The following is a 15,631-nucleotide window of genomic DNA, read 5'->3' on the forward strand; positions in this document are numbered from 1 at the left end:
GGACGATCTATAAAAACTGCAGAGGGTCGCTCACAGCTGAGGAAGACCACGGCCACTATTGTTAGGCTGCTGTGCTGTTTTTGTTGTCAAAGTCACAATACCTACTGTCTCAGCTATGGAAACTGAAGTCCAAAAAAAACTGAAGCTTGCCCAGTGGGGCAGAAGCCAGACTCAAGTCAAAATGCCTCAACGTGGAGTTCCTGTTGTGGCGCAGTGGAAATGAAACCAACTAGGAACCATGAGGTTGCGGGTTCGATTCCTGGCCTCTCTCAGTGGGCTAAGGATCTGGCGTTGCCGTGAGCTGTGGTGTAGGTCGCAGACGCAGCTCAGATCTGGCGTTGCTGTGGATCTGGCATAGGCTGGCGGCTACAGCTCCGATTGGACCCCTAGCCTGGGAACCTCCATATGCCACGGGAGCAGCCCTAAAAAGGACAAAAGACAAAAAAAAAAAAAAAAAAAATGCCTCAACAGCAAGGCCAATAAAGGTTCATCCTTCCCCAAAGCTGCCACTCGACCATGGAGAGCAGATCTGCTCACAGAGGGAAGAGGGACCAACCTCAACAGCCAGAGCTCCGGGCCCCTTCCTGGCACCACCTCCGTGGGCTCAGGGGCTCGCACGGCAAGGCCACCAGGGGACGTGAGGGGCTCAAGGAACCTGTACCCTTGACTCGCAGCCCTTCCCAGTCTGCGGGGCCCTTGTTCGGCCGTCATTTGTCCAAAGTGATTGGGAGTGGGGAGCGAGGGTATGTCATTCATAGTCCAGTGCCCGTGTGTGTGCCCGGCAGCCCCGCGGCCTCACCTCCCATCTCTCCTCATTACGGCACATTACGAGGAGGTGAAGCAGATTAACCAGAAAGCACTGAGTCAGTCATTATCCCGTCGGCAGGCCAGCCTCAGAGCCCACACAGTCGGGGACTGGTCCACGGCGTGTCCGCGTCATTCTGAAGGACACTGCATAGTCAGACTGCCCGAAACAGAGCCCTCGGAGGTTGTGATTCAGATCTCCTCCCCCGAGGCCCACCTCCACATGGACCTATTGATCTGCCCCCCGCACCCCCCACCCCCCAGTGTGGCTTCCTCTGTAACATCCTCCCCGTGCTCCCAGCATCTCCATTCATCAGGTCCACGGAACCTCCGCCCTCACCTTGCAGGTTCTGAATCCATGTCACACTGGCCCTGTGATGCCACGGGCAGACCTGATGCCTGATGCATCCCATCCTACTTCCCCTGGGTGCCAGGCATTGTGCCAAGCTCACAGTCAAGGTGCAAGAAATATGCTGGATAAATGATCGTATAGGCAGCTGAGCGAATGAGGGAATGGACCCATGGACAGACCCCTCCCAAGTATGAAGCCCTAGAGCCCGCCCAGTCTTCCAGGGAGATTCAAGCTAAAGGAACTATGATTAGATTCTGAGTTTCCATGAGAATCCCGTGAAATACAGAGGGAACAATAGTCCCTATACTTCATGTCTGAATTGAGTATACAAGGGTTTAATAGCAATGCCAGAGGTTTCGTGCAGAGGTCTGGCCCTTGCTTGCTGGGTGACCTCAAAAACTCTGTCCCCTCTCTGGGCCTCTAAAAAGATGAGGGAGTTGATAGCTTGCCTCTGGAGTCCCGCTGGCTTTAAAATTATGTAATAATGCCAAAGGTTAGAAGCTAACTTTTCTCCCAAGGAAGATTTCAGGTTGAGTCCCTCTTCTTTCTCCTGGGTCAGATGGAACATGGCTGCAGCCGTCTCTCTGAAGGGCTCTGAGCCATGGGAGAGGCTGGCTGTGATGGAAACAGAACCTTCTCCCTAAAGTCCAGGATCTGGCGTGTGCAAGGTCAGTTCTGGCCAGCACACGTGACCAGCATGCCCAGAAGGAGGCATCACTCGACTTGCAGAAGAAAGACCAAAATCCTAGGCACAGGCTCCAAGACCAGGCCCCACTTCTAGCACCCACCTCCACCCTCCCCTGCACACTCCCTGAAGCCCAGCTTCACTCCTGACACCCTCCCTCTGACCTCGGAGCCTCTGCACTCGCTATTCCCTCTGTCAGGCACAGTCTCCCCCCACATCCCTTCAGGGCTCAGCCTAAGTGTTCTTCCCCCAGGAGGCCACTGTGGCCTCTGGGCTGGCTCAGCATCTCTTCTCTCCAGAGAACCTCAGACATCCCCTCCTTGGTACCTAGCACATCTGTAACCCACGACCCTTTCAGTAATCCTTCCTTACTGGGCTTCTTGCACACATCTGTAGGCTCCCTGAGGGCAGGTCCAAGCCTGCCTTGTCCACGCGTGTACCTAGTGCCTGGCTCCATGCCTGGCGCAGAGTAAACACACATCAGTGTTTGTTAAGTGAATACGCGACTTGCTGGGTGGCCTTAAGCAAGTCTCTTTGCCTCTCTGGGCCTCATCGGAAACAAAGTGGCTAGATGGTCTGTGAGAGCCCTCCTAGGAAGTGCACAGAGACAGCCAGACTGTCACAGGACAGTGGCCTGGCTCATTCGTCCCCACCCAAAGTCCCCTCCAGCACCTATTTTCTCCGCAAGAGCCTATGCAAGGAGCCTATATTGTTCTGAGTGGCTCTTGGAAAACAGAAGCATCATCTAATTAACCTGTAGAGGAAGCTCAGCGAGGCCAGTCCTCACCACCAGAAACAGTCAGCAAGTGCTGGGAGAGTCACTGCTCCTAGGCCTCTGCGACTCACCCACCAGATGGGTGCTCTTGGCCGGCAGGACCCAAGTCTGAGTTGTCTGTGCCTGTGAGTCCCCAGCCCAGGGCCTGTCACAGACGGGCCACCAGAAACAGTCTCCTGAATTGAATCTGGTACTTGGAGGACCTTATCCAGGCCCTAAGAGCCTCTCACTGGGCAGAGCCTTTCTGGTTCTACCTCTGCAACCACAGGTAGAGACTATTCCTGGCCCAGGTTAGAGCAGGGGGCTGCTCTGCCAGGGGTCACCCTGCTTCCTTCCCTCTCTTGCAAAAGACCCAGCTGTGAGTTTGTCCAGTGAGACATTTCTCCATTTCCAAACTCTTGCATTCAGTTCTAAAAGCATGACAGGACAACGTGACAAGAGGGCTGACAGTGGGGACACGCCAGTGCCATCCTAGCATGGTTTATGGCCAAACGGTGATGCACATTTCCATCTGCACCCTGACTGACAGGATAATGACCCGAGACCACCTCAAGTGGCCCAGAAGATCATTACACCGCCCTGTGCCAAGAGCCCTGGGAAAGGACACCACCACTCCCAGTGGCAGCGCAGCCAGACACATCACAGCTCTGCTGGGCTGAGAGACAAAGTACAAGGGCAAGAAATCGCAGGAGCTCCAAACACTGGACCTTGGAAGAGGTTGCCCCTGGCCAGGTTTGGCTCTGAAGAGAAGCCGGAGCTCTCACCCATACCCCGCCAGATGCCTTCAGGAGGGTGACCCAGGCCTGCACACAGGTGGCAGGTGTGGGGGACAGGGCGTCGTGGGGCATACCTGCTCGGGCTTGATGGGCTCCGCGGTGGTGAAGATGTCTGAGTAGTGCTGCCTCTCAAACACGCGGTCCAGCACCTCCAGCTGCTGCTGTGTGAACAGGTCTCCCCGCATCTGCTTCCGGAGGAAATCTCTGCCCGGCAGTGAGTGACCATTCGGCACAGGAGACTCCTGAATACCTTTGATGAGCACGAGAGAGGAGGGGTGAGTGCGGGTTACGCAAGCTGCTGGGGAAAGATGTCAGGCTCTGGATTGGGAAGAGGGCCCAAGAGACCCAAAAGCCCAGGTCCTTCCCTGATGAGAGAGAACACATACGGGGGCTCCGATGGGGTGGGGTCTTTGGCCAAGGTCACGCTGCTGGGTTGCCAGAGCCAGCTTCCCAAAGCCACCTGCCAGGCCCTGCCTGAAGCAGGCAACACTGCGTCTAATCCTCACAATGAACCTGAGGTCGATGGTATTATTTCCCCATTTTGCAGAGGAGAAAACTGAAGCCTAGAGAGGTGAACTGATCTGCCTGAGGATTAGAGCTCAGGTTGACTCAGAGGCTTAACCACCAGGTGCCACAGCCTCTCCTGCACTGAAGATCCTCTTGGAGGTACTGTTTTGTCCCAGAGCCGATGCTCTTACTCAGGACATTGGCCACCACAGCATGGTGACCAGCCAATAAAACACTGTGTTAGGAAGGCTGTAGGGAAACTGGTGCTCTCCTACGATGCTGGTAGGAGCCTACTGGTCACACACCCGTGATGGACAATTTGATAAAGTCTCTCAAGATCACACATGCAAGTTCCCTTTGATAGAGCAATTGCAACTTTGGGAATGTATTTTACAGCCAGACTTACACATATGGAAAGTGATATATGTACAAGGTTCTAGTAGCACAAGACTGGAAATAACACCGAGAGTTTATTTGTAGGGGCTGGTTAAATAAGTTATATTGCGCTCACATGGCAGAATATTGCGCAGCAGCAAAAAAGATCGAGCACTCCCTCTGAACTGATATGAAAAGATCTTCAGGATACATTACTAAGTGCAAAATAAACAAGATGCAGTACAGCACGTGTAATATACAACTTCTTGTGTAAAAAAGGAAGAAAATAAGACTTTGCATGCATTGAGAATGTGTGTGTGTGTGTGTGTAAGCCCCGCTGGGCAGTGCCTGCCTGCCTCTCCCCCTACTCAGTCTGTCCCGTCAGACACGCCCCATGTCTGCCTCTGGAGGTGATCTCCTGCTGGAAGCCAGGCAGCCCTCCCCCAGAGGTCCTCTCCCAGGGGAGTCACGGGCTGGGTTCTTTGCACAGCTCAGAGCTCTGCAAAGGCAGAGTTTCACCTCCACTGAGGAAGCTCACAGAGCTCAGCCGAGGGCTCCTGTGGGCAAGGTCACTATCTGCTCACCGAGGAGGACCTGGCACGGAGTTCAGGCTCAGACACATGCCAGCTCAAGCACACACACTGGGGTCCTTGGAGGCTCAGCCCCTCAGGACACCAAATAAACTCCAGCACTGGCAGCCTCACTGGGACCTGGGCCGAGTCTTCCAGAAAGAAGGCTGGCCAGCGGCTCTGGCCTTCTGAAAGTCAGCCAGCGCCCCGCCGGCTCAGCCCGGGGAACCGTCCAGGCTGTCTTGGTGACCTAGACACCAAGTAGAGCGGAGGATCGCGGGCTGGGAAGAGCCACCTCTCCAGGCATTCACCCCAACCCTGATCCCTCTAGCTGCTCCCACTCAGCCAGCACATCCACCTATTTTCTGTCATGCAGAGGGAGGTGAAATCTACCTGCCACTTTGCCCAAATGCTGAAAGTCTGTCATTTCCTTAAAAAGGCCTGGGGCCCTCCTAAACATATAGTCATTTATTCATTCATTAACAGATACGGATAAAGAGTTTTCTCTGGGAGTTCCCATCGTGATTCAGTGGTTAACGAATCCAACTAGGAACCATGAGGTTACAGGTTCGATCCCTGGCCTCACTCAGTAGGTTAAGGATCCAGCGTTGCCGTGAGCTGTGGTGTAGGTTGCAGACGTGGCATGGATCGTGCGTTGCTGTGGCTTTGGCGTAGGCCAGCGGCTACAGCTCTGATTAGACCCCTAGCCTGGGAACCTCCATGTGCCGCGGGAGTGGCCCTAGAAAAGACAAAAACAAAAAACAAAAAAAACCCAAAAAAACCAGGATACAGTCATGACCAGGATGAGTCCTTCCTTCCAAAACAGTAAGGGCAGCCCACTTGAGTCAAGTACTCACACAAGCAGACATGATTACTGACTGAGATCATTGCTAAGACGGAAACGCGCCTGGAAATATATTCATACGACATGTAACAACCTCACAGGGAGGATTCAGGGACGTCTTTCAAGGGAGAGTCATGCTTCAACTGAGAGTAGAGGACAAGAGGTCAACAGGCAAAATGGGGGGTGGGATGGAGAGGGTGTGCCAGGCAGAGGGGACCACCGGAGAGGAGGAGATGAAAGGAACCAGGGCAGTGAGGGGAAGAGACCCTAGGAGACTCTGGAGAGGCAGGCAGGGGTCCAGCCAGGCAGCCATGGAGGCCAGAAGGCTGCCGAGATAATCCGAGCCTCACTGGGAGCCGGTGGGGAAGAGGTGGGGGGAACAATCGCCCTCCTCATCTCTCAGTCCCAGGGCCTGAATCACTAGTTCCTTTCGATCCAGCTGTGCTTTTTTTGGCTGAACCCATGGCATGTGGAAGTTCCCAGGCCAGGGGTAGAACCCAAGCCACAGCAGTGACAATGCCATATCCTTAACCCACTAAGCCACGAGGGACCTCCAGGCTGTGCTTTCTAAACCCTGCTCCCAAGGTTTGCAAAGATTGGGAACTGGCAAGATGAATTTCGCATCTGTAGGCATCTGAGGGTGATGCATGGAGTCAGCCTGTCAGCCGCAGGTGACCCACTGAGCCCATGTGGAAGGTAAATCATTCCTCATTGGCATGTGCCCTGTTCCCAGGACAAACTTTAACCATGAGCACGCAAGATGCCTCCTCCAGGATGTCTTCCTTCATGCCACTTCAGTCACTTCCCCATCTGACCACTTTCTCTCTTATCTTAGCAGCCAAGCCCCTTGGGCCCCTCACTCTCACATGGCACTATTAGCTACCTTGGTACGGGGGGGGGGGAACCCCACAGTTAATTCATCTCTGTCTCCTCCACAGAGAATATTTATTCCATAAATAAACAAATTCCTAATACCATCTTCACTCTGCAGGTCTAGTCTGCAAAGTCCTGATCCTCCCATCTGACCTCATTCATTCATTCATTCATTTGTTCATTCCTCCCTCAAACAATTTCAGTGGCTAAGCACTGGGCTAATACGGGGCATACAGCAATGAGCAAATGCGGGGCCAGCCCTGTCCTCATGGAACTATGTCCAGCGGAAGAGGCAAACATTAAGTAAAAAATAATCATGTTGGCGTTCTCATTGTGGCTCAGCAGAAGCGAATCCAACTAGGAGCCATGAGGTTACAGGTTCAATCCCTGGCCTTGCTCAGTGGGTTAAGGATCCGGCGTTGCCGTGAGCTGTGATGTAGGTTGCAGATGCGGCTCGGATCTGGCATTGCTATGGCTGTGGAGGAGGCCAGTGGCTACAGCTCCAATTCCACCCCTTGCCTGGGAACCTCCATATGCTGCGGTGCAGCCCTAAAAAGACAAAAAAAAAGAACCTAAAAGAAAATAATAATAATAATAATAATAATAACCATGTGATTGGGTCACTTTGCTGTACAACAGAAATTAAACACTGTAAATCAACTATACTTTAATTAAAAATAAAAAAATAAAAAGAATTACTTATAAGCATTATCATCATCATTATCATCAAACAAATAAAGGTGCCAGTGTCAACTAAGACAAGCACTCTGACAAAAAGGTTCTCAGAGCCCAGGGTCCCAGCTGACCCAGCTCTGAGTGCTACACACAATAGGTGAATATGAGCCAAGCAAACAGATTATATGTAAAGAGACAGTTACAAAAATGACCACCAGAAAATCACCCCTGCACAAGAACAGGTCTGAACCTCCAGGCCTCCAGTGGAACTTCCATAGCGTTTATCATCTGAGAAGATGCTGTCTGGCTTCACTAGGGAATGTGGTCCAGGAGACAGGCTCCAAAAACACTCAGACCCATTTTATTCCAGGGAGAAAAATCTGAACTTGCAATGTGAATGGTATGTTTAAGTATATGGACAGACATGGACAAAAATACAAAGGTATACAGGGGGCATGGTATCTTTAAATCTTTTTTTCTACTTGAAATCAAATAATATGTAATAGACCCGGTGCTGGGCTTAGTCAACCATGGCTCGTAGAATTAACATTCTGGAAGCTAGCTTCAGGGGAGCAAGGGGCAGGAAGCTCTGTCTCGGGGAGCAAAGAAATGCTGGCTTTAAATTTCAGGTTAAACCAATGTTATTCACAACCGGGCTTTGAAGCTAAAAGCTTTACACAATCGGGTCTGGTCACGCAAAGAGGGAGGAAGCGAAATAGCCTCAGATTCCCATCTGTCAAGAGAAAGCTGTCTCTTGTGTGTCTTAAAAGATCATAAACCCATTGCGTTTTCTTCAGAGCACAGCAGATTCAGGGGTTTTGCATTTTTCTCAGAGAGTTCTGGTTTGCTTCTTTAAAAATCATCATGTACTTTATGTGTGCAGATGCTCACTGAAAGGAAAAAAAATAAAAACAAATAGGAATCTCCATAATTCCTTTTGGCATCATGGCCTTTGGGATGCAGCCCCAGCCAGAGACCCTGGAGCCCAGGAAAGGAGGCTGGAGCTACTGGGTCAGTCTCTGGCCTTTCTCAGAGTCCCATTGCTCTACAGAGCCCAGCCCAATCCGCAGCCCGTATGCAGCCTCCTTTATCCTCACAGTTGCTCCTCAGCACGGCAGGGCAGTGGCAGGGCCCAGAGGGAAAAGGATTGGGAGCCAGCAGACCTGGGTTCTAGCCCCAGCTCTGCCCTTACTTGCTGTGTGAGCCCCAACAATTCCTTTCCCTTTCTGGGCCTCAGATGCCCCATCAATAAACTACAGAGGCTGAGTCAGTCATTTCTAACCATTTTCTCCTCCAAAATCTACCTAGACTTTATCTACTAAATAGCATTAAAGGAGCATTAATCTGTTTTTCCATTTTGGCTGTTTATACAGTCTTTGTAGGGGACTGCCCCCCCCCCAATATTCATGCTATCCCTAAACAATTTGCCAAGCCTACCCAGGGGGTCCCATTCTCTTTACTAATATTAGGTTTAGGAATAGATGTGTGAGGAGAGGGTGGCTATCGGGCAGATTCTAAGAGGAAGTAAGAGACAGGAGAAACCTTTTTTCTTCACTGGGCTACACTTACCCTTAATCTTTTGTTGTTGTTGTTGTTGTTTTTGGTCTTTTTAGGGCTGCATGTGTGGCATATGGAGGCTCCCAGGCTAGGGGTCGAATCAGAGCTGAAGCCGCCAGCCTGTGCCACAGCCACAACCATGCGGGATCCAAGCCACGCCTGTGACCTACACCACAGCCCATGGCGACGCCGGATCCTTAATCCACTGAGCCAGGACAAGGATAGAACCTTCATCCTCATGGATACTAGTCGGGTTCATTAACCACTGAGCCACAATGGGAACTCCTACACTTAATCTTTTTGAAATTGTGAAAGTAACTCCCAGATCCCACCATGACTGCTTTTACGGACTACAACATGCCCCACTCTTACTCCAGGCTCTGAGATCCTCTCCCGGTCTGGCCTGAAGTGCTCCAAGGAGGCTGACTTCCAGCCAGCCTGCTGCTTCTGGACTCTGGCACCCACCATGCTCACGGCCCTGACTCCCCCAGGGAAGTGGAGCACCGAGCCAAGTCTTGGTGGGTCATCTGCCAGCGTGGTTGGGAACATTGAACTGGTATGACCCAGGGCATTTCCAGCTTGGGTCATGTCCAGGGAGCTTGGGGTTGGTCTCCCCAGATGGCTGCCAGGGCTAATTCTTAAAGCAATCTATAAATCAGAGATCGACCAAATTCAGACTATGCTAACTTGCAGCTTTAAGAAATTGTTTCAGGAGTTCCCATCGTGGCTCAGGAGAAACAAATCTGACTAGCATCCACAGGTCGCAGGTTCAATCCCTGGCCTCACTGAGTAGGTTAAGGATCCGATGCTGCTGTGAGCTGTGGTATAGGCCACAGATGTGGCTTGGATCCCCCATTGCTGTGGTTGTGGCATAGGTTGGTGGGCTACAGCTCTGATTCAAACCCTAGCCTGGGAACCTCCATATGACATGGGTATGGCCCTAAAAAGACAAGGAAGGAAGAGAGAAAGAAAGAAAAGAAATTGTTTCAGATGTAATGAAAGTTTGATGAGAGAAATTCCAGTGGCTCCAAAATTTCTCAGCATAGGAGGTGCTGACATGACTATGGATTATCAAAGGAGAGTGACGGTGACCAGGGTACTTGTTCTGGGACTATATCAGCAAAATGCCTTGCACATGACTAAGAGAACATCATCTGTCCCTAGTGAAGAATGAAGGGACATTGACAGATGTTGGGGACACAGGTTCTCCAATCCCCCCATCTCACGTTGGACGGAGCACTGCTTCGTGCCAGGCTCTAAGCCAAGCTATTTTTCGCATCCTTAAATTTCAGTGATCCTCAGCACATTTGCACGAAGGGCATATTCTTACCTGATTTTATGGATGAGAAAACTGTGGCTCAGAGAGGTTGAGTAACTGAGGTCACTCAGTCTCTTACCTGCAGATCCAGAGCCCTCTCTACTTCCCTTTATTCCTCAGGTCAACTACCAAGACCAAAGCCCTTGCTTTCCTCATCTGTAAACTGGGAACCATGGTAAGCAGGGCCCTCTCTGGGGCTTTTCTAAGGATGAACTGAGATCATCCCTATGACATAATTAGCCCAAAGTTAGTGTCCAAACAACATGAGCTGCTGTCATCATCATTTTCACCAGGAAAACATTTCCAAGGCTACCCCCGGGAAAAAACCCGAGCCTTCCAGGCCTCCACGACCTGCACCCCCAATCAGGGTCACCCCTCCAGTCACCCCCTCCCAACGCCATCCCAGCAGGCTACGTCGCATCCCCAAGTGTCCCTGATGCCACTGTTTGTTCCGCTGCCTCTGCTGGCTCACCCTTCACCCCTGCCCCTCAAAACTCAGCTTAAAAGCACCCCTTCTCTGAGGTCCAAAATCTAAATTAATTGCCCTATCTTTTGGGTCTCCCTAGCAAGTCGCATGGGCCACCACTATTATCCTGAACTTTTACCCCTCACAACCCATCCCGTAAAGTCAACCCTCTTGGAATCCCCATTTTATAGCTGAGGAAGCTGGCAGAGACTTAAATAACCTGCTCAAGGTCACAGCAAGGTCACATGGCAAAGCATTTGCCCACCTTTTAACACATCTTAGAGAGAAGCTGAGCATCAGGATGGATGTGACATAACACAGTGGGCAGATTCAAATCCTCACTCTGTCTCTTATAGGCCTATGATATTTGAGAAACTTCTTTAACCTCTCTAATCTGCAGTTTACTCCTCCATATAATGGGACCATACATAACGATATGTAGGACTGACAAAAGAACTGAATGAGGATATATGTAAAATGCTTAGCATAGTCCCTGGCACATGATAAGTGCTCAATAAACATGAGCTGGATCTAGAATTATTCTAGGCATACTTCATTTTATTGTGCTTGGCTTTATTGAGCTTCCCAGATAATTGTGTTACAAACCAAAGGTTGTTTTTTGTTTTTCATTTTTTGTTTTGTCTTTTTGCTTTTTCTAGGGCCACTCCTGTGGCATATGGAGGTTCCCAAGCTAGGGGTCTAATCAGAGTCGTAGCTGCCAGCCTACACCACAGCCACAACAACTCGGGATCCGAGCCACATCTGCAACCTACACCACAGCTCACAGCAACGCCGAATCCTTAACCCGCTGAACAAGGCCAGGGATCGAACCCGCAACCTCATGGTTCCTAGTCGGATTTGTTAACCACTGCGCCACAACCGGAACTCCTACAAATTGAAGGTTTGTAGCAACTCTGTGTCGAGCAAGTCTATCAGAGCCATTTTTCCAACACCATTTGCTGAGTTCATGCCTCTGTGTCACATTTCAGTAATTCTGGCTGTTGCCCTCCACAAACAAAAAGATTACGGCTCCCTGAAGGCTCAGATGGCGGTAGCATTTTTTAGCACAAAAGTATTTTTAATTAAGGTATGTATATTTTTTAGACATAAGGCTATTACACACTTAACAGACTATAGTACAGTATGACCATAACTTTTACATTCACTGGGAAACCAAAAAATGAGTGTGACTCTCTTTACTGCAATAGTTGATTGATTGCAGTGGTGTAGAACCAAACTCAGGATTTTTCTAAGGTATGCCTGTATTTCTTTCCTTCTCTCCTGGGAGTATAAACTCTCTGAGGACAAAGCCCATGCCTGGCTCACTTAGAGGATAGGAGATGCTAATCTGTGTTTGTTGACTGAATGTGTGACCTAGGAAGATTTGTGGGGGTTCAGGTCCAAATGGTTCAGGGGAACTCAGTTGGAAGGACTGTCTCTGGCATCATCAGAGAACTCAGGAGAAAACCTTTGGAAGTGATCTCCATGATATCAGCGATCCCAGAGGAGGAAAGAGTGAACCAACTATGCGTTTATGCTCTAAGAAAGATCTGAAGCAGTTTATAAAATTTTAAAGAAGAGGATGATAAACTACCAAACCTCAGCTGAGCGCTAAGCTTCCTGTCAACACACATACCAAAAGGAAAACACAGCAGTTTATATAGCACTCAGAGTTCAACAACAACAAAATGACAATAATTCTTCTACTCAAAATAGGAGTTCCCATTGTGGCTCAGTGGTTAATGACTCTGACCAGCATCCATGAGGACACAGGTTCAATCCCTGGCCTCGCTCAGTGGGTTAAGGATCCAGCACTGCCATGAGCTGTGGTGTAGGTTGCAGACAGGGCTTGGGTCCTGAGTTGCTGTGGCTGTGGCGTAGGCCAGCAGCTACAGCTCCGATTTGACCCCTAGTCTGGGAACCTCCATATGCCACAAGTGTGGCCCTAAAAAAAAAAAAAAAAAAAAAAAAACTTCTCAAAATAATTCCCAGAGCTTCTGCTCTCATCATGGTATTTTTTGTTTTTGTTTTTGTTTTTGGCAGCATGCAGAAATTCCCAGGGCAGGGATCAAAACTGTGGTGCAGTAGTGCCCCAAGCCACAGTGGTGACAACACTGACTCTTTAACCACTAGGCTACCAGGAAACTCCTCTGCATGCTGTTTTGAATGCTTGGGGTGATGCAGAGATGACTAACAATACAGAGGTGGGGCCTAGAGAAGGGACCATCAAAACCAGACTTCAGATAAGAGGAGGAAATGAGGTACTGAGATAAAGGGATGGGACCCCAGGTCCAAACAACGAGCTTCAATCAACATTTCTAGAGCAGCTACTATGAGCCAGGTCTTGTGCTGGGGATCAGGGTGGCCGGGCTGCAACGGTCTCACAGCAGTCCAGAACCAAACTCGATGTTCCGGGTGATTTTATAAATGCCATCCTAAACCGGGGCCGCACACGGAGAAAAATCAGAGCGGCATGGAGGAAAATTCCATTGGAAGGACCATTACTCAGTCATTAGTTTCACTCAATCTTTCTTCTCGGAGAAGGAAAACGCAAAATTGTAAAATTGCCAAATACGTTCAGGTTCTACCAGCGTGAATCTGATTGTGCCGTGTGTTTGTTACCCAGTGAGTCATAGGCTGTCAGGGAGGGGAAGGCTCCAAAGGATCGATGGTTCCACACTCAAAGATGGCAAAGGGATTTGTCTGGGGCCAGAGGCTGCTCCAAGGTGAGCTGAGCCCAGGAAGACGTGAGGCCCCTGCTTCCTGTTCCAAGCCTCACCGAGCCATTCATTTCTGAGCCACATGCACCAAACTCCCTCAGCGTGTCTGGTCCTGCCCTTGGCACTTGAGCTAGAGAAGGGTTTACACTCTGACTCCTGCCTTCAAGCAGAAGACACAAACGAGTAAAAAAATCCCAATGCAGTAAAAAGTCCCGTTCCAGGAGACTGAGAAGCAGAGGCAGCCCTGGGAGCCAAATGGTGGTAGCCAATCTTTTTCTTGTGTTGTTTTTTTTTTTTTTTTGCCACGCCCATGGCATGTGGAGGTTCCCGGGTGAGGGATCGAACCCAGGCTACAGCAGCGAACGCACACCACAGCAGTGACCTGCCAAGACAAGGCCATATTCTTAACCCACTGCACCACAAGGGAACTCCTAGTAGCCAGTCCTTAATACAGAGTTTACTCTGTGCCAGGCACTAGTCTAAGCACCTCATCTGTTTAGTCCTCCCAACAACCCAGTGATGTCAAGTCTGTTATTGCCCCTTCCCATTTTACAGATGGGGAAACTGAGGCACCTTGCCTAAGGCCATACAGCGAAGAGATGGAGGAGCTGGAGTCCAAACCCAAGCAGTCCGGCTCCAGAGTCTGCTCCGAACCCTATCCTAAACCACTCCACTGAATCCAGACTGGGAACGGCGCTGATCCAGAAAGGCTCCCTGGAAAAGATGAAGCCCAGGTCTTAAGGATAAGGAGGAAGGAGTGAGCCAAAGAAAGGGGCCGGAACACAGCACATTCCAGCCAGAAGGCACAGCACATGCAAAGGCCCGGAGGTGCGGGAAAAAAAACGTGGCGCATGGGGAATGACTATAATTCAGTAGGATTCGAGCACAAGAAGCAAGACCTGGGGGGAAGGGCGCAAGGTGTGCAAGGCTCTTTCTTCCCATCTATCAGCTTGGTACCATTAGCCAGTATCCAGAGCCTAATAGATACTCTGATGCGCAAACAGTATAAATATATTATTGAAGCGCTCATGGTGTTGGTATAAAGAGATGGGATTTCTTTGTGCTGTAATGAATCCAGATGACCTCAAAGAAGAGGCAGGAAGGAAGGAATACCTTGTGCATTTCCACAGGACAAGCCTGCTCTCTTTAATCCATACTGTCCGAGTCCATTACCTCGCACAGTGGTACCTAATTACTCCACCTTACAGAGAGATATGCGTGCTAATTAGGAAGGATGTTAACCACCATAGTGAAAATATTCCAAAGCAAATGAAATATTACTAGGAACAAAGGGGTGATTTGTTTCTGTGAGTTGTGCTTTCAAACGAGATCACATAATGCTAAAGGCTTCGTTTTAATTATACCTGGAAGGGCTTCTCGTACATGCATCCCTTTTTCGGCGCTCACACACACAGCAGTCTGTCCCTCACCCCCCACTGTACAGAAATAAAGAAAAGGGTTTTAAAAACCATATTTACTCTGATATCTTTGCATTGCCCCCATTTGAGTTTGAAATTACGGTCTTCATTTTTCTTCCCAAGGACAATCTAGCTAAAAAGAAGGTTCAGCTTTGGAAGTGTATCGGTCTGAGCATTGCACAAATGTTTTCAGGAGAAATCACTATATTTCTCCAAGATGTGTATGGGTTTTGTCATAGATCAAAGTGAGAGGGAGGAAAAAAAGATAAGTCATCAGAGATCCAAAAATACTTTTCATTTAGAGAAGATATCAGGCCATTTCGATGGGGCTGATGGAGTCCCTGTTCTGTCTCCATTACCCAAGGCACGCAGCCCCAGCCAGGAGCCAACTACTGAGATTATATTCCCTATAAGATGGTCCCCGATATATATATTATATATATATATATATATATGATCTTCAACCTCTATTGATTGACCAATTTCACAAGCAAAGACTGGTGAAATGAAGCTGAAATGAACATCATGCTTTAACTCATTGAACCTATCAGGCCTGAGTTAATCTCACTGTCCACTGTCTCTGATAGAATTCAATTGATCAATCATGTTTCGGTGATAGTACCATTTCACTGGCTTATTGCTTCTTCATTTCAGAGCTTGACCTGTTAGATATACTCGGACTGGCTCGACTCCTCTTGGATACACAGAGATCAGCCTCTGTCTGCCAACGTGTGTCATCTCCTGTCCCAGCTGAAAAGAACTCGAGAGGCTTTTCTGTATATCTGTGGTGTGTTTTTCCACCAAGCACACACACACACACATCAGTGGTGGATTTCTGATGGTGCGGAATTGAACAAGCACGAATTATCAGAGCGGCGCTTCCTTCTGCGTGGAAGCACTGCCGTTCCCTTTTACAC

The 15,631-nt window shown here is 49.5% G+C and overlaps 1 protein-coding gene across 9 annotated transcripts in view; it reads right to left on the minus strand.

Annotated features, from left to right (window-relative positions):
* The window catches only part of PAX5 (paired box 5), a 212,210-nt gene that overhangs the window by 142,824 nt on the left and 53,755 nt on the right, over positions 1 to 15,631 (minus strand). For 8 of the 9 annotated variants that reach the window (XR_014824167.1, XM_003122019.7, XM_084990016.1 and 5 more), the window contains one exon: positions 3,467 to 3,642. Coding sequence is in view for 7 of the 9 variants with exons in the window: in XM_003122019.7 (XP_003122067.3) it covers positions 3,467 to 3,642 (176 nt within the window). In the remaining 2 variants the exon portion in view is untranslated. Of the gene's footprint in view, positions 1 to 412; positions 3,643 to 15,631 lie in introns of all 9 variants that reach the window. The other variant, XR_014824178.1, reaches the window with a different exon arrangement.

This window comes from Sus scrofa, chromosome 1 (genome assembly GCF_054392235.1).
Source record: "Sus scrofa isolate SSC_HxYL_T2T_F1_AM1 chromosome 1, Sscrofa_HxYL_maternal_Yorkshire_Landrace_v2.0, whole genome shotgun sequence".
NCBI classification, from domain to species: Eukaryota; Metazoa; Chordata; class Mammalia; order Artiodactyla; family Suidae; genus Sus; species Sus scrofa.